The 26,403-nt window shown below is 42.4% G+C and overlaps 1 protein-coding gene across 2 annotated transcripts in view; it reads left to right on the forward strand.

The window, feature by feature from the left end:
• LOC147902440 (uncharacterized) overlaps positions 1-26,403 on the forward strand; it is a 76,522-nt gene that overhangs the window by 30,528 nt on the left and 19,591 nt on the right. For both annotated transcript variants that reach the window (XM_087373782.1, XM_087373784.1), the window contains exons 3-4: positions 23,623-23,709; positions 23,898-24,067. In XM_087373782.1, coding sequence (XP_087229908.1) covers positions 23,623-23,709; positions 23,898-24,067 — 257 coding nt within the window. The remainder of the gene's footprint in view (positions 1-23,622; positions 23,710-23,897; positions 24,068-26,403) is intronic.

A 26,403-nucleotide genomic window follows, 5' to 3' on the forward strand; every position in this document is an offset into this window, starting at 1 on the left:
GCCAAGATCATCTAAAATATTGTCATTTCACATGATGGGTTGCCTATCAATCTCTTCCCGGGAGGAAGGAGGAATCCTCCGAAGAGTGCTTCTGAAACTGGCCCAAGCTTTCAGAATGGCAACCATGAGAGGGGACGAAGGTGACCTGAGGTGTGCTGTGGTGAAGATCCATCTAACACTGCTCATCCAGCCTCCTCCTGAGGAAGGTGTGCACCTCTGTATGCTGCTGATAAGAAAGTCCTTCCACGGTTCCTGTTCTGGCATAAGTCCTCGCACCACCATCTTGCAAAGTAAAGCTCTGCACTGTAAATCTGGATCAATAATATTGAGACCCCCATCCTGTGTAGGGAGGATGAGGGTCTCCCAAGCCACCCTGGCTAAGGCATCTGCTGTGCCATCAAGCCCACTCCAGAGAAAGTTCCTGATCGGTCTTTTGAGCTGAATGATGCAGTCCCTAGAACGGCACCAACATGAACATACAAACCAGGCTGTGGCCAAGAGGACCTGGTTGACCACCACAACTCTAGAGGCAAGATCCAGCTTGGCTGAGCTCCAAAAGAGAAGCTTCCTTCTGATGCTCTCCAAAACGGGAGCAAACTGCTGCGTGGTAGAAATACCCAAGCCGACCTGGCAGCCCAAATACCTGATAGGCACACCCCTCTGAACCCAAGTGAACCCTATGTCAAGCCCCCAAACTGGAGTGTCCTCATCACTGATCCAAAAGCCATTGGATTTATGCCAATTTATCTGCGCCCCTGCCGCCAAGCAAAATAAATCCAATGCTGTCCTGAAAGAAGTGAGCGTCTGTGGAGAGGCATCCAAATAAATTGCTGTGTCATCAGCCAACTCACTGTCAAGTAGCTCCTCTTCCCTTCTGATGGGAAGTCTCAGCCCAAAGATGTCAGCTTGAGATCTAACATAGATACTCATAGCTTCGGCCACGAACAAAAAAAGGAAAGGAGCAAGGGGGCATCCCTGACGGACTGATCTCGAAATCTGAAATCTCTCACCCCTTACCCCACCAATAAGTACCTGGCTATGGGCTGATCTGTACAAAGAGGAAACACCTCTGATCCAAACATCAGTAAATCCAAAGCGTAGAAGGGTGCCCTCCAAAAAACCCCAATCTACTCTATCATAAGCTTTTTCAAAATCCAATAGTAGAATGGCAAGATTCTGGCCACTCTGCATGGCCCACTCTGAAGCTTCCCAGAAAGAAAAAATGTGGGACAGATTTGTTTGTATGCGAGCAACTCAGAAATTTCGAAAAACATCGAAATCGGACCTCAAAAGGTAAAAAAACAGCCACTGGACTGTTGGAGCTACTTGAAACGAACGCTAGAGAGTTGAATGTGACAACCAGGGACGTGGATTGGAGCACTAAGCTTGCGGGAGTTTGGAAGCAAGCGCGGGAATGGGCTCTAGAGACGGAAGCGCTCTGATACCAAATGTATGAACAAAGTGGAGACATGTTCTGAACACAAGTGAGCAAGAGTGCACACACAAGAAAGCTCCAATAGAAATGTTCAAATGAAACAATACAAGTACTTCGTATATATAGTATCCAAGTACTACTGGTCAACCATAGGGTTGACTTTATGCCTACAACACCATATCTTTGTAATCTCTTACATGCCTTGGTCAGAATCTCTTAACAAGTCGCCAGAAGTATGATAGGCCTTCACTGGGACACTAGATTTATGTAACCTCCTTTTGGGATAAGGTGGATGAGACCCTCTGTGAGCGACCCAGGCATCTCACCAGAGTCCCAAATGCCTTGCAGCGCTGATGTAATGTAGTCTCCAATCATATCCCAAAATGCAATGAAAAAAGAAGGGGTGAGGCCATCCGAACCTGGGCACTTGCCCTTGTGAAGGGCTGAAAGTGCAGTCCTAAACTCTGTGTTGGTGAAAGGTGCATCAAGCAAAACATGCATATCCGGTTTGACCAACCAAGGGATGCTCTGCCAAATAACCTGTCTAGCATCCTCTCTATCCCATGTGTCAGGATCAACAATAAGAAGGGCGGCATAAAATTCTGAAGCTATGCGCATGACATCATCTGGATCTGTCTGTAAAACCCTATGTGAGTCAATAAGCTGGGATACACTCTCTCTACTATGTCTAGGGCCAAGAGTAGAGAAAAAGTGTTTATTGACTCTACCACCCATCTAAATCCAGAAGGACTCCCGTGCATGAAAGGCATACTCTGCTCTCTGATCAAGCAATATCTGCTGATGAGCCCTTGCTGTAGCAAGGCGCTCCTGAATCCAAGCATTTGAAGGCCGTTTCGCTCTTCCTTCTGCAAAGCTACCAACTGTTGGTGAACACCAATCTCATGTTTGAGAATATCTCATCTCCTGGTACAAGTAACCGAGAGGTAGAAGTCGCTAATACCAGAAAGGGCAGCAGCTACATGTGATGGAAATGGCTGCCCACCCTGGACATGAGAAACCCATATCTGTAGGGTTGCCTCTATAAGGTCCTCCTCTGTCTCTCTAATATAGGCTGATCTTTAGCATCTGCAAGTGTCAAACAAGCCCATCTATGAACTGAATTCTCAGCTGTTCGGCTGGGAATAGCATCTGGAAGTGCATTTGGAGTAACATTCTTTGCATGGCGCTGATAATGCTTCCAAATATTGGGCTGTCCCTCCCCATGAGGTGGCTACAAATCTGAAACATTCGAGGGAATAGAACCCTCAACATGTGGCAACCCTGCTGGAGTCTGAGAGGTAGAGGGAACATCAACTAGAGACCCCAAATAAGCATCATTCCTCAAACTGAATGATGTTCAAATGTGTATCATCACATGGAGGCAACTCCTCATTGATGGGTTTCATGCTATCATACTCTACAAACAAAACATCCTTGCTATCATTACTTTCCTTGTGGCTGGATAATAAATCCTAAAGCCTAGTCTTTTCTCTTCCTCTAGTGTCTCAGAAATGAGCTCTTTCATTCTTCGGCACATGAGCTGCTGCTGCTCCTCGACTCCCTAGCTGCCCCCACTCCTCCCCTCCCTGCCTCCCCTCTCCCTCCTCTCTCAGCCTCTCCTTGCCTCCCTCCCTTGGCCCCCTTCCCCCTCTCCCTCAGCCCTCTCTCCCGCCTCTACACCCACCCCTTCTCCCACTGACCCCCCTTCCCCGCCCTCTACACCCGCCTCCTTTCCCCGCTCTCTGAGCCCTCTCCCCCGCCCTCTACCCTCGTGTTACAATAGAGACACCCCACACAGTTGCTATCTTCAAGCATTGACCACATGTTGACCATGTGTTAACACAGGTCAGCCACACGACCTGAGGGGTTGAACACGTGGGTTCATCCAAGAGTACTATTCGAGGCGACCATGCATCGATACATGTCAACCACAGGTCAACCAAGAGTACCATGCCCAAGGCAATCTCATGAAGAGCTGCACACATGGAGAGTGAGCTTAGCACATGAAGCAATGTGACATGAAGTTGGGGGTAATAAACTTCACGCACCTCTTCGCTTCCTACTGCTTTCGAACTGAGTGATAGAGATATTCATCACTGGGAAGGGGGCATTAAAAGAAGATTTTATACCAAGAGACCACCCCATACTATCCTCCCTTAGATGAGAATGAAGATGGTAACATCCCAAGTGATGTTATACTCAAGCATAGGGAGAAGGAAAGGATCAACGAAGGCCATAATCTCAGCAAGCCGGTCTGCGCCAAGGAGAAGAGCAATACGTTGTTGAAAGATGATCTTGCGGCTAACCATGACATGAACTGATATATATCAAGGAGTTTGAATGGGATGATTGGATCGGATGGGTAGGTTCCGAGGAAACATTGCACCTCCTTCATAGATACCTTTACAATTACCTCAAAACACTCTCCAAAATATCATAAGACATAGAGACCCATAAATTTCAGCAAAGACATGATATAAAATATTCAATTACATATTGAGATGCGCCTTGAAATGGGCTTCTCTCTGATATAAGTTTCGTACGAAAAAGAGAAGCAGTCGGAAAGATATGGGCAGTTTACTGGACGGGGGTAAAAACTGTCTGAAAAAAAAAACAGTCACACACAGAGAGTCATAGATTTTTGGTTTGACATATAATACAATAACTGAAGACATAGGATGATGCTCCTTAAAGAGAGATTTGTCCTGATATAAGTTTCATCCAAATCGGACCACCGAGCAAAAAGTTATGAGCAAAATACTGACAGGGGGTCAGACTGTCATGAAAAACACCTACTCCTTCTACTGGTGCCGACTTAGGAGAATACTACCTCCATGCTTAGACTTCATCAACGATCCAAGTCCCCTAGAGGTCGCCTAGGAGGGAAGAAAGATCCCCCTTTGTGGCTTGGGAAATAGATAAACCATGTATCCGCAATGGGCAGCCGAATAGACAACACTTCTGAGCGCTTTGGAAGAGAAAGCAATAGAAAAAGGAAAAAAACACTCAAGAGAGAGAACCTGAAGTGACCTTCATTACCAAAAGAGTGAGACTCCACTCCAATGCAACTCAAAATACTACAAACACAAGGGAGAAGAAGAGGTTTCATACATACAAGAGGGAGCGGAAGCTCCAAGACTACTCATAGAGAGAGAATAAACTAGAGAGAGATGGACTCAAAAGTCTACATAAGAGAATATCTACAAGAGGGAGAGAAGGCTCATGGAAGAGGCTTGAGGAGACTAAAGCTACAGCAACATGAGGCCCAATGGTGGAAGAGATGATGAACAAGGGAGAGGAGGGCTCCTTTTATAGAGATTTTGGCACCCTCTTTCACCCATTTACAATTGCTGCCTGTAGATTCCTTTTCCCATCAATCACATAAGCCCGTATGTCACCATCCATGTCCTTTTTGGCTACTCTTGCCATGTGTCCCATCAAAAGATGCTCAAGACTCTTAAAATATTAAGAAAGTCAAGAGTCTCCCCACATGGAGCTCATAAGGACCCTCTCTTTTCCATATGGCCACATCCTCCTTATTCCACATAGGAATTCTAGAAGGATTCCTCCTGACTCCACACTCCTCTACATGCCTTCCACATGCTTGGCATGTGGCCTCTATTATATTATTGGAACACATGGACATGAGCCCACCTCTTTATATGACTCACTCTTCCTATTTTCTAAAAATCCCATAATATCCCATACACAAATAACTCTCACCCCATACCAAGGTATTTATCATTCATACATACGGTATTTACAATGATCCATTCCCCTCATCCTCTCAATCCCATACAATATCTTAGAAAATAGAAATAAGTGAGAACCGCTAGGCTATCACTTGATACTCTAACTCTTATCAAACATAAAAGAAAGCAATACCAATGCCAAATAAAAAAATATCAAATTTTGGCGTCACAGCAGTCAAGAGTATTGACACAGATGACATGCCGATCATAGAGTCCACTTGGTGGGGAGCGTTTTCAGGGACGGGCATTCTGTTATGGATTATTGCCCTGCAGGATGCACATGAGGACACCCTAGTCTTTGATGTTCAGTCGGGAGGCACACTTACCAGATCTTCTGATGATATTCTTTTGGAGGTTGCCTTTCAGCCTGTCAGGATTGCAGGTTTCATGGAGTGGGGCAAGGAGTGGTATCTTGACCCCGATCATCTTTTCCTTGTGCTGGGGTCTTGGAGACTCTGGTTATATGGTGGTTCCCCTATTAGGTGCTTGCAGTGGGACCCAGGGGAGTGAGAATGGATTGATGAGAGGAACCGAGAGAAGAGCATCCCCTTCTTTCGCTATACAGTAAAAAATGCTCGGAGATTTCAGCTCAGTAGTAGTAGAGGTTGGAGGCACTCTAGAGTGCCTCATTGGGATGGATAGTTTTCAAATTTTCGCAATTGTGCATAAAAGCTTTTGGAAGAGGCTCTGGAAATCCCTCAGGAATAGAAAGCTCACTCTTTTCTTTTGGCTTTCTATTCATGGAGGGATTGCAGTGAACCTGTGGAGATCCAATCCTACTTGTCCTCGTTGCCACATTGCAATCGAGTCAGTACAACATTGCCTTTGGGAGTGCAGACAGGCAAGGACGATCTGGAAAGGTGTTGCTATGATTTTCAGTATCTTTCCTATAGCACCTTTCTATATGACCTGGGGCTCAAGAGCTTGGTTATCTCTTACTAGCCCCCAGGTATTTTTTAAGGGACATGATCCAGATCTAGCTCTCATTGTACGGTGACACTCAATGGAGTCTTGTTCCCTTCAAGATGTTCCCTTCACTCCTTTCAGAGCTGCTCATGCCTCAGTGAACCTGTGGAGATCCAATCCTACTTGTCCTCGTTGCCACATTGCAATCGAGTCAGTACAACATTGCCTTTGGGAGTGCAGACAGGCAAGGACGATCTGGAAAGGTGTTGCTATGATTTTCAGTATCTTTCCTATAGCACCTTTCTATATGACCTGGGGCTCAAGAGCTTGGTTATCTCTTACTAGCCCCCAGGTATTTTTTAAGGGACATGATCCAGATCTAGCTCTCATTGTACGGCGACACTCAATGGAGTCTTGTTCCCTTCAAGATGTTCCCTTCACTCCTTTCAGAGCTGCTCATGCCTCAGTAGATATAAGAGATTACAAAGATATGGTGTTGTAGGCATAAAGTCAACCCTATGGTTGACCAGTAGTACTTGGTTACTATATATACCAAGTACTTGTATTGTTGCATTTGAACATTTCTATTGGATCTTTCTTGTGTGTGCACTCTTGCTTACTTGTGTTCACAACCTATCTCCACTTTGTTCCTACATTTGGTATCAGAGCGCTTTCGTCTCTAGAGCCCATTCTAGCGCTTGCTTCCAGACTCCGGCAAGTTTGGTGCTCCAGTGCACTTTTTTGGTTCTCACATTCAGCTCTCAAGCTTTCGTTTGAGGTAGCTCCAACGGTCCAGTGGCTCTTTTTAGACCTTTCTAGATCCGATTTTGACGTTTTTTGAAATTTCGGAGCTACCTGCATACAAACAAATCTGTCTCGCAACATTTTAGGCGGAAAAAATAAAGAAAAAAATGTATATATTTGTACGGACGTCCGTGTAGTCCGTACAAACATGTCCATACAGTTACGCGACAGTGCTACGAGTCCGTACAACTTGTCAAAATTTGATTTCGACTCAGTACGACTTGTTAGAAGGCGATTCGATCAATTTTCGGTTGTTTTTGCTTAGAGCTGAACTCTTTTCAGCTCCAGCCTCTCTCGGGTGTGTTCCAGCAGCTCCAAGCTCTTCTCTACACGTGTGTTGTATTCAGAAGTACTCCCGACAGCTTCATTTAGCTCCAAACAGCTCACTTCAGCTCCTTTGTCATCTCCGGCTTACCCACACAGTCAGTTGACTATTTTGCAGGTGGTTCTGGCCAAGTTGGACTTCCAGTAAGTGTTTTGAGCTGTGCATTTTGCTTCGGGACTGCTTTTGCAGCCCATACTCTCGCACTCTCAGGTACATTTGCAAATACTCTGCATTGTTGGGTGCATTTGCAATTACTTTACAATTGTGTATGCTTTTGAGCTCCGTTGGGTGCATTTGAGCACTCGTGGGTGCGCTCTTTTAGATTTGGGTTGTGCATTTTCAGTTTGGGATTGCACTTCAGATTGCAGCAGAGTGCAGTGATTGGTTGATGCCATTTTTACAGTGATTGCATTGTGCAGTCAGTGGGATTTCAGAACAGCCAGTCGTACTTTGCATTTACAGCCAGTATTAGTTTGGGATTTGTAGGCACATTTGCAGTAGCCAGTTGCACTTTTGGGACTTGCAGTTCTTTTTGTAGGTACATTTGCAGCTTGTGGGTATCCCATTTTGCATCATGTCGACTCTTTCCAAAAGTTTTGGCAATTTGTTCGAGGGTGACAAGCTGGATGGACCAAACTATGCCTTGTGGTCATTCACGCTTAATAACATCTTGGTTGGTAAGGGCTTGTGGGATATTGTTAGTGGGGATGAGGTGAGGCCAGCAGGCTCATCTACATCCAGCACAGCTTCTTCAGGTCAAACTACAAGCAGACAACAGACTGCTACAGCCCCTCCTGCTAGTCCCATAGCATCGACGGAGGAGCACAAGAAGTTTGACCGTTGCAGTGCCCAAGCGATGTTTTTGATTGCCACAAATGTGAAGAGGCACATTATGACGACTATCAAGTCGTGCAAGGATGCAAAGGCAGCATGGGAAAGATTGGCAAACATGTATCATGTTAAGAATGAGGCAAGGGCCATTGCCTTGACAAATCAGCTCAAGGATCTCGAGATGCAGGAAGGCCATGCCATCACTAATCATATTGCCAGGATCATTGATCTACGTGATCAGCTTGCAAGTATTGATGAGGAAATAGAAGACAAGAAGCTCGTCTCTATTACTCTCAATAGCTTAGCGCCCTCATATGGCACATTCGTCACATCATTGACCATTGTTCTCAGGGCAGCCCCACTCTCGTTCAATGAGTTAGTTGGGCTTTTGTTGCAAGAAGAGGAGAGATGCTCAAATTTTGCCAAAACCTCTCGTCAGGGTGAGCAAGTGCTTGCCATGGGTGGAAAGGGCAAATTTTAGAAAAAGTTTGAGCCCAAACATAACCATACAACTCAGCCCAAGGAGGGGAATGCAAGCAGTTCAAGCAAAAATAAAAAAAAGGGCAAATGCAATCAAGAAGCCAGGGCATTACATCGCAAAGTGTCAGAAAAGGATTGCCAATGAAAAGAAGAGGCAAAGGGACAGCTCTAGCAGTAATTTTGTTGCCCCCACTGAAACTCGTGCTTCAGATGCACATGGTGAAGCTCATCTTGCCCAAGGTGATAGAGATTTTGTGTTTCCTGCATTTAATGAGAAGATGGATGTCAGGGGGGATTTGAATGCTGAAAATCAATTAGAGGATGCTTCCCTTGTTGCAAGTGATACATGGTATATCGACAGTGGTGCTACTAAGCACATGACTCCTCGCCAGGAGTGGTTTGAGAGCATCACACCTGTTCATGGCAGACAGGTTACATGTGCCAATGATGCTTCTTAAGACATGGAGTTGGGCACATTCCCATTCAGCTTGATAATGGGAAAGTTAAAGTATATCCGAGATGTTTGGTATGTTCTAGAGTTGAGGCAAAATCTGATTTCAGTTTCAAAAATTGCCCATGATCAACATATGTTGGTTGAATTTCAGAATAACCAATGCAGGATCAAGGATCCAAAGAAAGGGTATGAGGTTGTAGCAACAGGCACATATGACAATGGCTTATACAAGCTTGATGCTCAGCCTTATGATTAGAAGGTATTGGCTGTAGTAAACACTTCCTAGGTTGATTTATGGCATGTCAGGTTTGTACATGTCCATCACAGGGCATTGTCCTACTTGTATAACAATAATATGACTCAGGGAATGCCAAAATTACAGCAATCAGAAAATGAAGTGTGTGAGGGGTGTGCACTTGGCAAATTGCATTGATTGCCATTCAATAAACAAGCCAAAAATTAGGTCAAGGCAACCAGAGTGTTGTAGATAGTGTACAGTGATGTATGTGGCCCCATGACTATTCCCACGCATAGAAGAGCAAGGTACGTTGTGACCTTTATGGATGACTTCTCCAGGTTCACATGGATTTTTCTCATGGAGGAGAAATCTAAGGTGTTCTATTGGTTTCAGGATTTCAATGGTATGAATGAGAACCAAACCAATTCTAGAATTGGAACACTCAACTCAGATAGAGGGAGAGAGTACATGTCACATGCATTCCAGGGATTTTTGAAGGAACATGGGATTAAACATCACTTGACATGCCCTTACACAACACAACATAATCCAATCTCTGAGAGAAAGAATCGTACTCTCATGGAAATGACAAGCTGCATGCTGAACAATTAATGAGAATAGACAGCCTCATGTTTGGAGGCATTATCAACGTTGTGAGGCCACTAAAGATGTTGATGCAGCCCCGAGTGGTACAGCAGAGAAATCTATTCCACGTTGGGCAAGGTTGACCATTCAAGATGCTAAGGATCAGCCTACTTTGGGGAAAACCAGGGCCAGCACTCAGAAAAATCAGAAAAAGGTCAATTTTTCTTTGATGACCTCAGTGATGGAAGCTATGTCAACGGGGGTTGTAAAATGACATTGTTTTCTTTTGTACTCCCATAGGTTGCTATATCCACATGTGGATGAATTTGTGCAACCATGGTACTTTAGGTACTACAGGTACTACTGAGACTAGACTTCAGAGTACTTCAGCCATATCATTGAGGGGAGATTTAAAGAGATATCTACAATGATATGGTGTTGTAGAACATAAGTCAGCTATATGATTGACCAATACTTGGGTACTATATATACCAAGTACTTGTATTGTTTCATTTGAATATTTTAGTTGGAGTTCACTTGTGTTCACTTCTTGTTCTCTAGTGTTCACAACTCTTCTCCATTCTTGTTCCTACATGCAACCCCTTCATTGATAAAAAACCAGGAAAAAAGACTTACTTTCCTATTCTCGAGGGAACACCAAGGTCTCCTCTAAAAATATATCTCAATCAACATCATCTAAAAGCTCTCCTAATGATGAGCTCTGGAAGGAGGTCTCCAACATCTAGGAAAAATCTAAAACTCCCTGGTATTACCTATCATAAAGTAAAAAGTGGAAGGTCCTTTGCGTGGTTGTTTGCTGCCAACCTGGTAGCAGGATACCTTACTGAAAGCCCTCTCTAGATCCAAAGAGAAGCCAAAATCCAGCCCCTAGGCAACAAGCGAGTCCTCATCCTTGATTCAAAATCTATTAGATTAATGCCATTTATTATGTTCCCCTACTCTTCAAGGCAAAGCATATCTAAAGCTATCTTGAAAGCCTATAATGGTGGTCTGAGGAGAGGCGTCCAAATAAATCATTGTGTCATCTATGCAAGCTTCCTGCCTAGAAGCTCCGGATCCCATCTAAGGGGGAATCTCAAACCAACGATGTCTACTTGAAATCTAAGAAGAAATCCTTTGCCATGAAAAAATATAATAGAGGGGCAAGAGGACATCCTTGACAAATTGATATGGAGATATGAAACCTCTCTTCTCTAGCATCTCTGACAAGAATTTGAATATGGCTTGATATGCAAAGGAGAACAAACCTTTAATCCAAGAATATAAAAAACCAAAACACTATAGCTACCCTCCAGAAAAACTCAATCTACCGTATTATAAGCTAGAGTACCTAGACTCAAATACAAGATCTTGGCTATTTTGTCTATCCCACTCAAGAGACCTCCCAAAATAAAAACAAATTATCAAAAATAGTGCGCCCATGCACAAAGACAATTTGTGTGTCATGTATCAAGTCAAGAAGTAGAGGCTATAAATGAAGGGTGATTGCCTTCACTAGAATTTTATATGTAGTGCCAAAAGTGTGATCGATTTATGCATGTATATATCTACATATCTACATGTATATGCATATGTACGTATATATAAGAGAGAGAGAGAGAGAGAGTACAAGGCTTGTACCAAGTACTTCCCTTTTTAGTTGTGTACGGGCTGGAGGGAGTCACAGCTTATGAATTTCATATTTCTCCTGCATAGAAGATATCATAATTTTAAAAATGCCCATAATGACCAGCATACATATGCTAATTATGCTCTTGCGATGCTCACTATGTCAGGCTGCATTTGATGTAGATAACCCCAAACCAACTTCCATTTCCTGGGATCACAGAGACCTTGTACATTGAGAGTAAGATGTAGGAACAAAGTGGAGACAGGTTGTGAACACAAGTGAGCAAGAGTGCACACACAAGAAATCTTCGATAGAAATGTTCAAATGAAACAATGCAAGTACTTGGTATATATAGTACCCAAGTACTACTAGTCAACCATAGGGTTGACTTTATGCCTACAACACCATATCTTTGTAATCTCTTACAAATCCCCCCTCAAAGATATGGCTGAAAGTACCCTAGAAACATCTCCGGTGTACCCTGCAGTACCTAAAGTACCATGGTTGCACAAATTCATCCAGATGGATATGCAACCTATGGGAGTACATGAAAACAATGTCATTGTGAATCACTTCACAACCCCCCTTGACATTGTGAGAATGTCTTTGATCCCCAAGCCATGTCGATGTTGTAAGAAAAGATCTGTTGACAAGGCTTTGGTGAAGCTATCCACCACATTGTCCTCAGATGGACAATAGATGAGATCAATGAAGCCATCAGAAATACAATCCCGTACATAATGATAATGATTTTCAATGTGTTTCATGCAAGCATGAAAGACAAGATTGTTGGCTATGAATTTGCAGTTTTGTACTGTGCTTCACTGCTGGAGAGAGACACTCGGTCTTGCTTCTTACTGCCATGAGATACATAATGAGTTCAATGAGAAGCAATAGCCAGAAGTGGACCTGTGATTATCTATGTCCCTTGACCAATCTGATCTGTAAAGCCACACCGAGAAATGTCACCATCTAAAGATAATGCAGGAACAAGAATGGATCTAATCTCAGCTTCCATGGCTTTCTGCCATGCTGGATTTCCTTGGGCATCCTCAAAGCATTGAGGCTCAGTTCAGCTTCCATCACTTGGGTCATGAGAGCAAAATTCACATTAAATCACCTAGAGTAGAAGAAGAGACAGCCATAGCGTGTTGATTATAGGGGTGAGCATCAAGCTTGTAAAGACCCATGCTGGCCTCATAAGAACCTATAACCACAATCTCATACCCTTTCTTTGGATCCTTGATCGTGCATTGATCATCCTGGAATTCCACAAGCATGTGCTGATCATGAGTCAGGGATGGAATGGAAACAAGATGTTTCCTCAAGTCAGGAACACACCAGACATCATAGTACTTTTTCTTTCTTGAATTCAGAAGGATGGGAACATCTCACACTCCTTGATGTCTAAAGTGGCATCATTGGCACAAGTAACATGTTTGCCATGAACAGGTTTGATTTATTCAAACCACTCTTTCTTGTGAGTCATGTGCTTCGATGCATCACTATCTAGATACAAAGTATCTATGGTATCACGCTTTTTATATAAATTGCCACATCATCACCACATATTCGTACGAATAACTTTTATTCGTACGAATAAGTATTCGTACAAATAAAGTATTCGTACGAATAAACTTGTATTAGGACAAATACATTGCTTCGATTTTGCATATAATCTCATTGTTTGCCAATTTTTCTTATCTCACGCTTGGTTCCTCAGCCGAGCATAAGAGATCTAAAAAGGAAAAGAAGGAGAACGATCTTTAAGGTTGTGAAAGCAATCTAGAAGGTCTGAAATAAGATAGATTTTTGTTAGGGAGCTTTAGGATCTCATTCTGAGTTCCTGAGATCTCTTGTTTGGATTTTGGTTTTGGTCTTTTCTTTTGTTTGTTGGAGTTCGTGGTTCTCTTTATTGAGTACCTTCGATCTCTTGTGATGAAAATATTTTAGATATTTATGTGTTTGAAATTTGTTTGTGGGAGTTGTAGGTTCTCTTTATTGAGTTCCTTCAATCTCTTGTGATAAAAATAATTTAGATATATGTGTTGAAATTTGTTTGTGGGAGTTCTAGGATCTCCTTGTTGAGTTCCTTAGATCTCTTGTGAGATAAATTTTTTTGTGAGAGTTTGAGGATCTCTTTGTTGAGTTCCTTAGATCTCTTGTGAGAAATATGTTTGTTTTTGTGTCTATGAAATTTGTTTGTGGGAGTTTTAAGATCTCCTTGTTGAGTTTCTTAGATCTCATGTGAATAGATTTTTGTACACGTGAGAATTCCAAGATCTCTTTGGTGAGTTCCTTACATTTCTTGTGATAATTGGGCTTGTTTTTGTGTCTATGAAATTTGTTTGTGGGAGTTTTGATCTCTTTGGTGAGTTCCTTAGATCTCTTGTGATAAATGGGCTTGTTTTTGTGTCTAGCAAGAGAAGCATCATGTGCAACTAAATCCCCCCTGGCACCAAAGCTATCCTGAAATGCAGTAAACACATAATCCTTTCCCTCTTGTGCAAAGTGCGTATGAGATGGTGAAGCATTGGCATTTTCAGCTGGTGCCATATGATTACTACTTGTGCATTGCCTCTTTTTCTCATTGGCAATCCTTTTATGGCACTCTGCAATGTAATGACCAGGCTTCTTGCAATAATTGCATTTGCTGTTACTCACCTTTGCACCTTTATCTGCATTCCTTGCATTTGTGTTTGCATTCTCCTCCTTCCTAGGCTGATAAGCATGGCTGGTCATTTTCTGAAATTTACCCTTTCCATGAGTAGCAAGTGCTTGCTCACTTGAACGGGCTGAATTGGAAGTCCACATTTCTTCTCGTAAGAGCAAGCCAACTAACTTCTCAAAACTGAGTGGAGCAGCCCTGAGCATAATAGTCAAGAAAGTAACAAACATATCAGTAAATTGGGAGATTCTGGCTAGCATTGCAGCTTGGCATATTTGGAGAGCTAGGTGTACAGAGGCGATGGAGGGTACTGTGATGCCAAAAATTGATATTTTTAATTTCGCATTGGTATTGTTTTTCTCTATGTTTAATAAGAGTTTGAGTATCAAGTGATAGCCTAGCGGCTCTCACTTATTTCTATTTTCTAAGATATTGTATGGGATTGAGAGGATGAGTGGAATGGATCATTGTGAATACCATAGATATGAATTATAAATACCTTGGTATGGGGTGAGGGTTATTTGTGTATGGGATATTATGGGGTTTTTAGAAAAGAGGAAGAGTGAGTCATATAAAGAGGTGGGCTCATGTCCATGTGTTCCAATAATATAAGAGCAATCACATGCCAAGCGTGTGGAAGGCATGTAGAGGAGTGTGGAGTCAAGAGGAATCCTTCTAGAATTCCTATGTGGAATAAGGAGGATGTGGACATATGGAAAAGAGAGGGTCCCTATGGGCTCCATGTGGGGAGACTCTTAACTTTCTCAATATTTTAAGAGTCTTGAGCATCTTTTGATGGGACACATGGCAAGAGTAGCCAAAAAGGACATGGATGGTGACATACGGGCTTATGTGATTGATGGGGAAATGAATCTACAGGAAGCAATTATAAATCGGTGAAAGAGGGTGACAAAATCTCTATAAAAGGAGCCCTCCTCTCCCTTGTTCTCATCTCTTTCACCATTAGGCCTCATGTTGCTGTAGCTCTAGTCCCCTGAAGCCTCTTCCATGAGCCTTCTCTCCCTCTTGTAGATATTCTCTTATGTAGACTCTTGAGTCCATCTCTCTCTAGTTCATCCTCTCTCTATGAGTAGTCTTGGAGCTTCCGCTCCCTCTTGTATGTATGAAACTTCTTCTTCTCCCTTGTGTTTGTAGTATTTTGAGTTGCATTGGAGCACAGTCTCACTCTATTGACAATGAAGATCACTTCGTATTCCCTCTCTTGAGTCTCTCTTCCCTTTTTTTTTTTGTTTCAAAGCCTTAAAAGTTCTTTCTATTCGGCCGCTCATTGCACACACATGGTACATCCATTTCCCGAGCCACTATGGGAGTTACTTACCCTATTCTAGGCAAACTCTATGAGTGGTGGATCATTAATGAAGGTGGAGTCTTGAGGGATCGTCCTGCTCAGGCGAAATTAGCATGGGTGGAGGGCAGTTTTCATGACAGTTTGACCTTCTGTTAGTGTTTTGCTCATAACTTTCCGCTCGTTAGTCCGATTTTGATGAAACTTATATCAACACGAAGCTCTATTCAAGGCTCATGTCTTTGTGTTATTAGATCTTAAACCAGGTACTATAGCAAAAAGTTATGAGTCTCTGTGTTTGATAGTTTATTTTCATGACAGTTTTTACCCCCGTCTAGTAAACCGCCCATAACTTTCTGGCCGCTTCTTTGTTTCTGACAAAACTTATATCAACGCGAAGCCCATCTCAAGACACATATCTATATGTGTTTGAATCTTTGGTACCATGTCTCTACCAAAAGTTATAGGCCTCTGTGTCTAATGACAGTTTGGAGAGTGTTTTGAGCTAAGTGTAAAGGTATCTATGAAGGAGGTGCAATGTTTCCTCGGAACCTACCCATCCGACCCAATCAGCCCCTTCAAGCTTCTTGATATATATCAATTCATGTCATGTTGAGCCGCAAGATCTTCTTTCAACAACGTATCACTCTTCTCTTTGGCGCAGACCGGCTTGCTGAGATTATGGCCTCTGCTGATCCTTTCCTTCTCCCTATGCTTAAGTACAATATCACTTGGGATGTTACCATATTCATTCTCATCTAAGGGAGGAAAGTATGGTGTGGTATCTGGGCATAAAAGCTTCTTTTTAATGTCCCTTTCTCAATGATAAATATCTTTGTCACTTAGTTCAAAAGCAGTAGGAAGTGAAGAGGTGCGTGAAGTTTATTATCCCCAACTTCATGTCACATCTTTTGGTGGAGACGCCGGGTACGTTTGGTATTGGATTCATCTCACCTTACTAAACGCTCTCGGGTTTACTTGATTGCATGTTATGCCTAGTGTAGGCATGTGCTTTCTGATGTGATGCTTAGAAGAACTCCATTAGAAGAGATTGCAGCCCTTTAAAGAGAACTAGAAGATTGTGAAGGTGATGCTCAAGCTATTCACACGGTCATTATGATCATATCCTTTATGTTTGCACTCTTGAATATGTTGGTTAATCGACAATGTCGGCAGCAGGCACAATGATAGATTGGGGATTGTTTCATGCACTAGTAGCTTGGTGTGAAGAAGAGTTGAGTCTTTGGGTAGTTTTTGACTATAACAATGCAGTGGTGATTCTCAATGCTTTCAACTTCTTTTACTATGTAAATGATGAAGAGTACAATATCTTGAAGCTGTTATGTGCATTTCCAATTGTGAGAAGGGTGATTCTTGAATGCATGTATACACAATGTTTTCATGGTGCTGGTTAGTCACTTATTTTTGAAGATTTTGTTGAGGATCACATTGTGCAGGGTTTTCAACAAGTGGTTATACATAATAAGTTGGTCTTGGTATACTAAGGCTCTGTGGGGTCTTGTTTAATCTTGTTTATGATATTATTTAGATCTTGGTGTTTCCTTTTTGTGTTTCATCATGGTGAAGATTCCAACGTTTCGAGGGACCCAAGGGGAAGACCCGGAGTCTTATCTTCGGGATTTTGTTCGAGGATGCCGGCTTTTTGGATGGTCCATGAAGGATCGGGCGGAGATTTTGCCCGATTTTCTTGAAGGTGTAGCCTTGATTTGGCATGAGGCATTGCCAGACTCTACCAAGGAGGACTGGGACCAAGTGGTGGCTGCAATGAAGCAGAGATTTGGGACAATGGAGTCGCCAAATGCTTTGATGTTGCAGTTGGACCGGTTCTATCAAGGAGAGGGTGAGATGGTCTCTGCATTGGCAATCCGATATGAAACTTTATGGACAAAGTATGAATTGGCAACTTTGCGAGCTGTGGCATATGCATCATCGGCCCCTCAAAGTCTCTCAAGAATGGGAAGCACTTAAAGATGAGCAAATTTGTTATGGCTTTGGAGCCGCGAAAGTAATGAGTAAATATCCAATAACATACATGGAGGCAACAGCTTCAACTTCTAAGATGGAGGTAATGGGCACTCCTCAGGTACCAAAGTCCTCTGAGTTAGATCATAATATCTCCCATTTAATGGCAGAGTTTGCTGATTTGAAATTGCATTTGGTTAACGCACGACAACCTAGAGCACCAAAGAGTGAGGATAGGCCTCGAGATAAGAGTGGGGTCACTTGCTATGAATGTAATGAAAAAGGTCACTATCGCCCCGAGTATCCTAGATTAAGAAAGAAAGAAGAAAAACAAGTATCCTTATTAGAAGCTTCTTTAGGGGATGAGGAAAGAGAGGTAATGATGGCTAAATGGGGGCGTGGTAAAGCAAAATAAGAAGAAGAAAGCAAGGAAGAAGTAGATGGGGAACATCAAGAAGAGGAATGCCGTATTAAGAAAAAGAGGGCATCTAGAAGGAGAATTAGCAAGTCAGACTTTCGTTTAGGACAAGGCATTGGAAGCTATGTGTCTGACCTTAAAGAAAAGGAAGCTCATATCACCTTTGGTCAATTACTTGATTTGTCTCCAAAACTACGGAAAGAATGGGGAAAGCTAGCAAGGACAAGAGTGTCAAAGAAGAAAAAGAAGAAAAGTGCCATTCCTATTATTCAAAAGGTAGATATAGATGGTGGTGATGATGTACCTGTGGTTGATGTGATCATTGATGGTCAAGTGATTTCTAATGTGTACATTGATGGAGGTGCATCGATTAATGTCATGAGTGAGAAGACCATGATAGATGTTGATTTAAAATACTCTAGTACTACCTCTCCTTATCGCATCAAATTGGCTGACAACACTAGGGTAAAGACCTTGGGAGTAGTGAAGAATCTAGAAGTGGATGCATAGGAATTTTTGTACCGACTACTTTTCAGGTAATCCCTACCAAGCCAGATGCACGTGCCTATCCATTGATTTTGGGAAGGCCTTGGCTATGCCAGGTGAAGGCTGTTCAAAAGTGGGATACTAGAGAATTGATTTTGCATGGAAATGATTAGAAGGTATGCTACAACATTAGAAGCCGTAAAAATAAAGTTGTCTAGGAGGAGTCTTCGACATCAGAGAGTTCGAGCTCTGACTTAACCGATGAAGAAGAAGAGACAGGGTGTAGCTCCGAGGAGTCCAGCTCAGAGGGTGAGGTGGAAGGAATGGCCTTTGGTCTTTGTCTTTGTGTTGATTGGGATGAGTCAGGAGGGAACAAGATGGTGGTATAAGAAGATCCTGTAGAGACACTTCAGGTGGAGGATGTGGAGCACACTAAACGACGCCAACGCAATGAAGAGCTTCTTGGTGATTCTCTATTAGATAGTGAGAAGCTCCAGTACTTGGATATGTTAGATGATTTTCCATGTCTCTTTGCAACAAGCTATTCACAAGTTCGACCAATCTCTCTTGTGGAGCACAAGATTGAGTTGAAGTCAGAAAGCAAGCGAGTTGTGCAACGCTTAAGGCGATTGGGGGTGAAAGCTGAGGCACTAAAGAAAAGTTAACACAACTACTTGAGGTGGGATTCATCTTTCCTGTTGATGATTCAGAATGGATATCTCATGTAGTTTTCATACCAAAGAAAGGAAATAAGTGGCGGGTTTGTGTGGACTTTCGTCCTTTGAATGCATGCACTAAGAGGGATCATTTTCCTTTGCCATTCCAAGATGAATTACTAGACCAAGTACCAAGGCATGAGATATATTCTATATGTGATGGGTATTCTGGGTACTTTCAAATTTGTATTTGGGAGAAAGATCAAAAGAAAACATCATTTGTCACACCTTGGGAAGTTTTTGCTTACAGAGTGATGCCTTTGGGTTGACCAATGCACTAGCTACATTTTAAAGGTTCATGAGTCAAGTGCTTGAGCCTTACTTGGGAAAGTTCATAAGGGTATTTTTGGATGATTTTTGCATTTATTCTCGGCGCATAGATCACATGGAGAAGTTAAAGATGGCCTTAGCTAGGATTGATGAAGCAAAAGGGTGTCTAAATCCTAGCAAGTGTCATTTGGCACAAACAAAAGTAGTCTTGTTGGGGCATATTGTGTCTGAAGAAGGCCTGCAAATGGATCCTGACAAGGTTCAAGCAATCATGGCATTGCCAAGTCCTGAGAGTGTCACTGGTGTTCGTAGAATTCTAGGAAAGAGCAAGTATTATCAATGCTTTTGTGATGATTTCACAGAGATAGTGCATCCCATGAACTTGTTGACAAGAAAAGGAGTTTCTTTCCAATGGGGTGTGGAGCAACAAGAGTCTTTTCAGCAACTTAAGGAGGCTATGAGTAAGGGCCGAATATTGAAGCCTCCTGATTGGTCTCAAAACTTTTATGTAAATCCAAGTGTATCTTTGCATTCAGTTGGTGCTGTATTGCTACAAAAAGGAGAGGCAGGTAGAATGCAATCCATCTATTATGCCAGTCAACAACTTACAGAAGTGGAAACAAGGTATGAAGAAATGGAGCACCAAGCCCTCTCTTTGGTGTTTTTAGTCAGAAAGTTTCGCTCCTATTTATTACCTCGGCCATTTTTCTTCCTTACCTCTCAGTCTGTATTAGCATATCTAGTTCACAAGCCTAATCCTGGGAGGAGATTTGCAAAGTGGTTGTCAGAGCTTCAAGAGTTCTCTTTCTCTGACTGAAAATACCACTAGGTCCACTATGGCAGATTTGCTCACAGGATGGCAGGGTCTAAGAGAAGAAAAGAAATATAAGGAGGACATAAATGATGAAAGGGAGACACCACCAACAGATTTTGTTTTGTATTTTGATGGGGCTTTTAGTCCTTCATGCCAACAAGGATCCGAGGGGATAGTCTTGCTGAATTCTGAAGGTCAAGAGGTGTGGGCAAGAGGATAAGAGCTTCCAAGTATCACAACTAACAATGCAGCTGAGTATAATGCTTTGATTCTTGGTTTGGAGGGTTGTCTTCAAAGTCAAGTTAAAGAATTGGAAGTAAGAGGAGATTCTCAGCTTATTATAAAGCAAATGCAAGGGCATTACAGGACAAGTCCTCATTTGAAGGAGCTTAATCAAAGGCTATGGCACGATGTAGTCAATTTGATTTTTGCAAGTTTTTTCATATAAACAGAAAAGAAAATCAAAGGGCAGATGAGTTAGCCTATTGGCTTTACACCATTCCAACTTGTGTATGGAATAGAAGCCATTTTGCCCATTGAATTGGAGATACATAGTCTTTGCACTACTATTGCAAGAAAAGGACAGGAGGATGCCTATGCTCAACGCTTGGTACAACTAGAAGCCTTGGATGAATGTAGATTACAGGCCTTACAAAACTTGGAAGCTTCTCAAAAAAGGCGCAAGGCCCGTTTTGACACCAAATTACGTAAGAAGAAAGATATTGCAGAAGGAGATCTGGTCATGAGATTTGATAGCCGTCTGGACAAGCGGCTAGACAAAAAGTTTATCAGCCGATGGGAGGGACCATATCGAGTCAAAAAAGAAGTTCACGAATGGAACCACATGGAACCTATCAGCTCGAGGATGTTGACGGCATGGTGATACCTGGACGCACCAATGAGTATCGCCTTAAGTTCTTCTATGCCTGACCACCTTCAGGGCCAGCAGACCCTCTCTATTACTACAATGGATCTGCTGGGGGGGGAAAGATGTGATGCCAAAATTTGATATTTTTAATTTGGTATTGGTATTGTTTTTCTCTATGTTTAATAAGAGTTTGAGTATCAAGTGATAACCTAGCGGCCCTCACTTATTTCTATTTTCTAAGATATTGTATGGGATTGAGAGAGGCTATGGCCAGTATCTGGGCGAGCATGTAGGGATCCTTCAGAGTAGCCACTGCTAGGAGAGTTACTTTTTTCAGAGTTTGGAGAGGATCTCCTTTCTTCTCTGAGTCTCCCTCAAGGTTGAGGTGGCATTTTCAGCCTCCGCCTTGGTTTTTTATTAGCTCCTTTTGAGCTATTTTTTTTTCTTATGAATAGCATGATGATTCCCGCATTTGAGCTTGCTCTCGCAGTTTTCATTGATACTTAACGAAGTAATTTTCTTGAAAAAAAAAGAAATAGCAGTAAATCTCTCCCAAAAATTGCTTGCACTAAGCCCAATCCCTGCTGGGATAGTAAGTGCAAAAATTTGCCCCAAATAATTTGCTCAATCACAATCCTTTTCCGGGATACAAAATGCAATCAAGCACTGTATTTCTGCCCCAAAAAATTCTGCTAAATTGCTGCCAAACAATGGCTCAATGCAATGCAAAACAATGGCCCAAATGCAAAGTACTTTTGCCCCAAAAATCAGCCAAGCACTGGCTCAAATTGCAATATTCTGAAGTACTTCACGTGCTAGAATGCAATCCAAACTGCAAGTAGCTGTCAATGAGTCTCAAGACTCATAAATGCAAGAGCCACAAATCTTGCACCCAACACAATGGGAATCCAAATGCAAATCTAGAAGAGCTTCAAACAATCTGTAGAACCTGTACCCATCTGTAGAACCTGTACCCACCACTAAAACAAGTGCCCAAAACAGCCTCAAGCTGTGTAACACTGCAAATGAACAATGTACCTTGCAATGCACTTGCAATATGGGCAAGAGAAGTTCTCGAAACTGGCTGGAATTGAAAAGAGTCCACATCTAAGAAAAGACACCAACGAAAAAATGCTCGGAATCCCCTTTTGACAAGTCGTACGGACTCGGAATCACCTTCGGGCAAGTTGTACAGAATCTTGGCATTGTCGCGCAACTATCCATACAGAGTTGTATGTCCGTACAAACATCCGTGTAACTGTATGAACAAAATTTTGCAAAATTTTGCACCGCCTGAAATGGTTTGAGACAGGTTTGTTTGTGTGCGAGCAGCTTTGAAATTTCAAAAAACGTCAAAATTGAACCTCAAAAAGTCAAAAGACAGCTGCAGAACTGTTTTTGGTGATGAAACGAGGCACCGGATTGAACTGGAGTAAAATGTGGGCTGTTGGGATCGAATGTGAGCTATGGAAGCTAAAACGGAACAGAATGTGGGCAACCAAGAACAAAAGTAGAGCACCAAGCTTGCAGGAGTCTGAAAGCAAGTGCGGGAATGGACTCTAGTGACGGATGCTCTGATACCACATGTAGGAACAAGAATGGAGAAGAGTGGTCAACACAAGAGAACAAGGAGTGAACACAATTGAACTCCAACTGAAATGTTCAAATGAAACAATACAAGTACTTGGTATATATAGTACCCAAGCACTAGTCAACCATATAGTTGACTTATGACCTACAACACCATATCATTGTAGATATCTCTACATTGCAGTGAACTAGTGGAGGAGTATTTTTGGAGCTGATTGCTCATGCTCGGTGCTCTTCAGCTCCTGATTTTGTTAAGAAATGCCTTTGGGAGTAGATAGGCTAGGATCATTTGGACTGGGATCGCAAATCTAGGATCATTTGGACTGGGATCGCAAATGTGCTATGCAAAACTTCCCCATCCCCTTTCTTCCTTATTTGGGTTTCTATGGCCTGGGTCTCCCTTATTGCGCCTCATATCTTTTATGATATTTAGGAATCCTCTTGGGCCATCTCGACATGGCCGGGATGTGCTTCAGGCTGTCCCTTCATCTCAAAACAGGCCTGCACATGCTTTAATGGATGTGGATACTTGTTGGGAGATTATAGCAAGCATCATTTCCTAGAGGGTTTGGAGCTCTAGATGTTCAGAGGCTATTGATGGCACCCAAGTCTACATTGTTCATACCTGACTTGCATTTGGGCAGATACTATACACACTCTCATGGCTATTTGGTCTAGGATGAAATTCCCTTCTAACACCATCATGTGGCATTTCCAGTCACAGTCTTGGTTTTTATCTAGTTTTCCATTTGAGTGATATTTTACCACCAGATATTCATGCTGTATTTCTGCCTTGATTTTCTTTTCTTGGCTGTTTCTTTCATGCTTAATAGAGTCTGTTTCACCCTCCCAAAAAAAAACTACTTTAAAAACATGATGCAGGTAAACACTGTTATTTTGAAGGGAGAGGAGGAAAGACAGCAATCCTTTATTCTACAGCTCAATTTTTAATTTTAAAGGAAAATTTTGCTTCTTTGTGTAGTAAAGATTATTCAGCTCTCTGACTATTGATTTAACGTGGAATTGTTTGCTAACATAGTTTGGACATGTGGGTTTTTAATAGAAAGCTCAAGTGAAAGAGAACACAGGAAAGGGTTTTGAAGAAGAGGAGTCGTCTACTCTTTTTTATTCTGCATTGATGCCTCTATTGGTATGGAAAATATATTTCCCATTCTTTTGTTTAATATTGTGAATTTAACCTTTCATATTACTGTCTCTCAAAATTCTTTTTCCTCAGATGAGATTATCAAATTTTCAGCTATCTTGCAAAAAAAAGGAAAGAATAAAACCTATCTCATAATGAGCCCCTGACAGTATATACAAACTGATTTATGGCAGGTTGATTTTGAAAGCACAGTTGCAAAGCCAGCTTTTACGTGTTTGGGTCCTGCTATATCTGGTGTTGCTGATGTGATAAATGTACAAAACCAGTTTGATGCATTGGCTCGACCAAGTGGAGGACGCTTACCATTTACTGTATATGACAAGTACTTGATAGAACTAGACAAGTGTGTACTTTAGTCTCTCCTTTAATTTGTATGTAAAAAACTACATCTTTCTTTATAGCATTGTCGAATTAGTCTCAAATGTCTTGTATGTAAACTTTGAAGTACCAAAACGAGAAGGCTTGTCACAAACTAGAGGAGGCTGGATTCTAGGGACCAAAGTCATATCTTGATACTGTCCTCGAACATCAAGAGGGAAGGTTTTGGATATTGAATTGCTGAATGACTAAGGTCAGTCCCCTCCTATAGATCTGACTGGTAGGCCAGCTTGATCACTTTATCTGCTTTTCATAAATACAACATTGTACGTAAACATAGGGGAACACACAACTGCACTTGTGGCCCACATCTCACCCATTTCTTTGCATCAGTGGCATGCAGCTCCTCATCCAATCATGGTAGGTCATCTTCTATCTCCCCATCAATGTTGCTTGCCGCTTCCTCTCATTTCTAGATCCTCCACTCCACAATCTCCCACCTACTATCCGACACTGTGTCCTATAGTATCTCCAATGCTATTGTTATGTGAAATTTTATTTTGTTGCTACCAGGGGTGGTTAGTGGGTTTTAGTGACACTGTGTAGGAGGTTGTGTTGGGTTGTCTTGTAAGTCCACCTCCACTATGGAGTCTAGAGGGAGGTGGGGTGTCAAGCAGGCTTTCAAATGAGACCCGTTTCATGTCGAGGAATGTGATTGTGTAGGGTCGAGTTCCCATGTGGGGGGTAGAGTGATTAAGATAAGGCCCATGTGGGGGGTAGAGTGATTAAGTTAAGAGTGTGTTCGAGTGTTACTAGAAACTAGTTTTATGAGTCTTTGTGTGAGACAGTGTCATGTGGCATATTGGGAGTTTTTCCATATACATATGGTACTTGAGTGTGTGTGTCCACTCTATATGAGTGTTGTACCTTCACTTGTCACATCAATCAACTCAGTGGAGCTTTTGGTCATGTAAGTGATTTCCTTTTGATTCTTGCCTTTCCTTCCATTTCATTTTATTTCCAGTTCAAGTTATGCTTCCTTCCTTGTAGTTCCCTTGTCTCCTTTCCTCCTTCTAGTTCCTTCATGTGGTATCAGAGCCATGTCCCCTTCTAGCTTTCCCTTCCTTGGGACAACCTTAGGAGTGAGGTAGCCTGGAAATGGAAGCTATCTTCTCCCAAAGCGCAGCCCTTCCCTGTCCTTCCTTAGCCTCTCCATGTGCTGCTGATTCGTGGACTTGCTACTGTTGATTCGTGGAGCTGCTACCTTGGAATTCCTGCCTCTTGGTGCTGCTCATTCTGCCTTTTGCTGCTGCTCGTTCCACCTCTTACTACTGCTGCTTCCTACCCGCTACATGCTGGCTCTCTTCTGCCCGCTACCCATTGCCTCTTCTACAGCTCCTGCTGCCCGCTACCTCCTCTTGGTGCTTCCTTCTCTTTGGAGCTGCCCTCATTGTCGATAAGTTCACGGAGGAAGGATTTTCTACTTGGCAAACTAAAGTGCAGCTGCTCCTCATGAAATAAAATGTATGGGATGTCATTGAGGATGAGGACTACGCTACAACGGATGTGCCATTGGGGATGAGTCAGGGTTCCACTATAGATGAGAGGCTGGAGGATCCTTGTGGGTGCCTGTGCAAGTAGGGATGCCCTATGAGTCGGATAACCATGATGCGGTGTTGAGGGATTCTTCTATACTTACAAGCCATGAATTATACCAGGTAGGAATTTGGATATGCCTTTATGTGATGAGGATATGCTGATAAATGTGCAAGCTGGAGTTCATGAGGTGCAGGATGTTGATCGATGTTTGTTGCTTGAGGATTGTGAGTTGGATGTCCAGATTGCTAGTGTCTTTGAGGCATGCTTATTTGCATATTTGTCCTGCCTTTGTGTCTATGAAGGGGATGATGCCTGGAACCACTATTTGGATGAGTTGATTGACAGGGATTTTAACAGGTATTCAGTAGGTGATCGTGTTGATATAGACACAAATGTTTCTTTTCCTATGCTTGATAATAGTAGTGCACAGAGGTATGATGTTTTTGAAAAGAAAGTGGGTGGACGACACAACTTGGGAGATTCTGGCTAGCATTACAGCTTGGCATATTTAGAGGGCCAAATATACAGAGGCGATGGAGGATTCACAGATTCACCCTTTCCAGTCTACGGCCAGTATATGGACTGATACTATACACACATTGATGGCCATCTGGGCGAGCATGTAGGGATCCTCCAGAGCAGCTACAGCCAAGAGAGATTTTTTTTTCAAAGTTTGGGGAGGATTTCCATTCTTCTCTGAGTCTTCTTCAGGGTTGAGGTGGCATTTTCAGCCTCCACCTTGGATTTCTGTTAGCTCCTTTT

This window comes from Dipteris shenzhenensis, chromosome 4 (genome assembly GCF_047967505.1).
Source record: "Dipteris shenzhenensis isolate YYH24624 ecotype China chromosome 4, Dip_SZ_1.0, whole genome shotgun sequence".
Lineage (NCBI taxonomy): Eukaryota > Viridiplantae > Streptophyta > Polypodiopsida > Gleicheniales > Dipteridaceae > Dipteris > Dipteris shenzhenensis.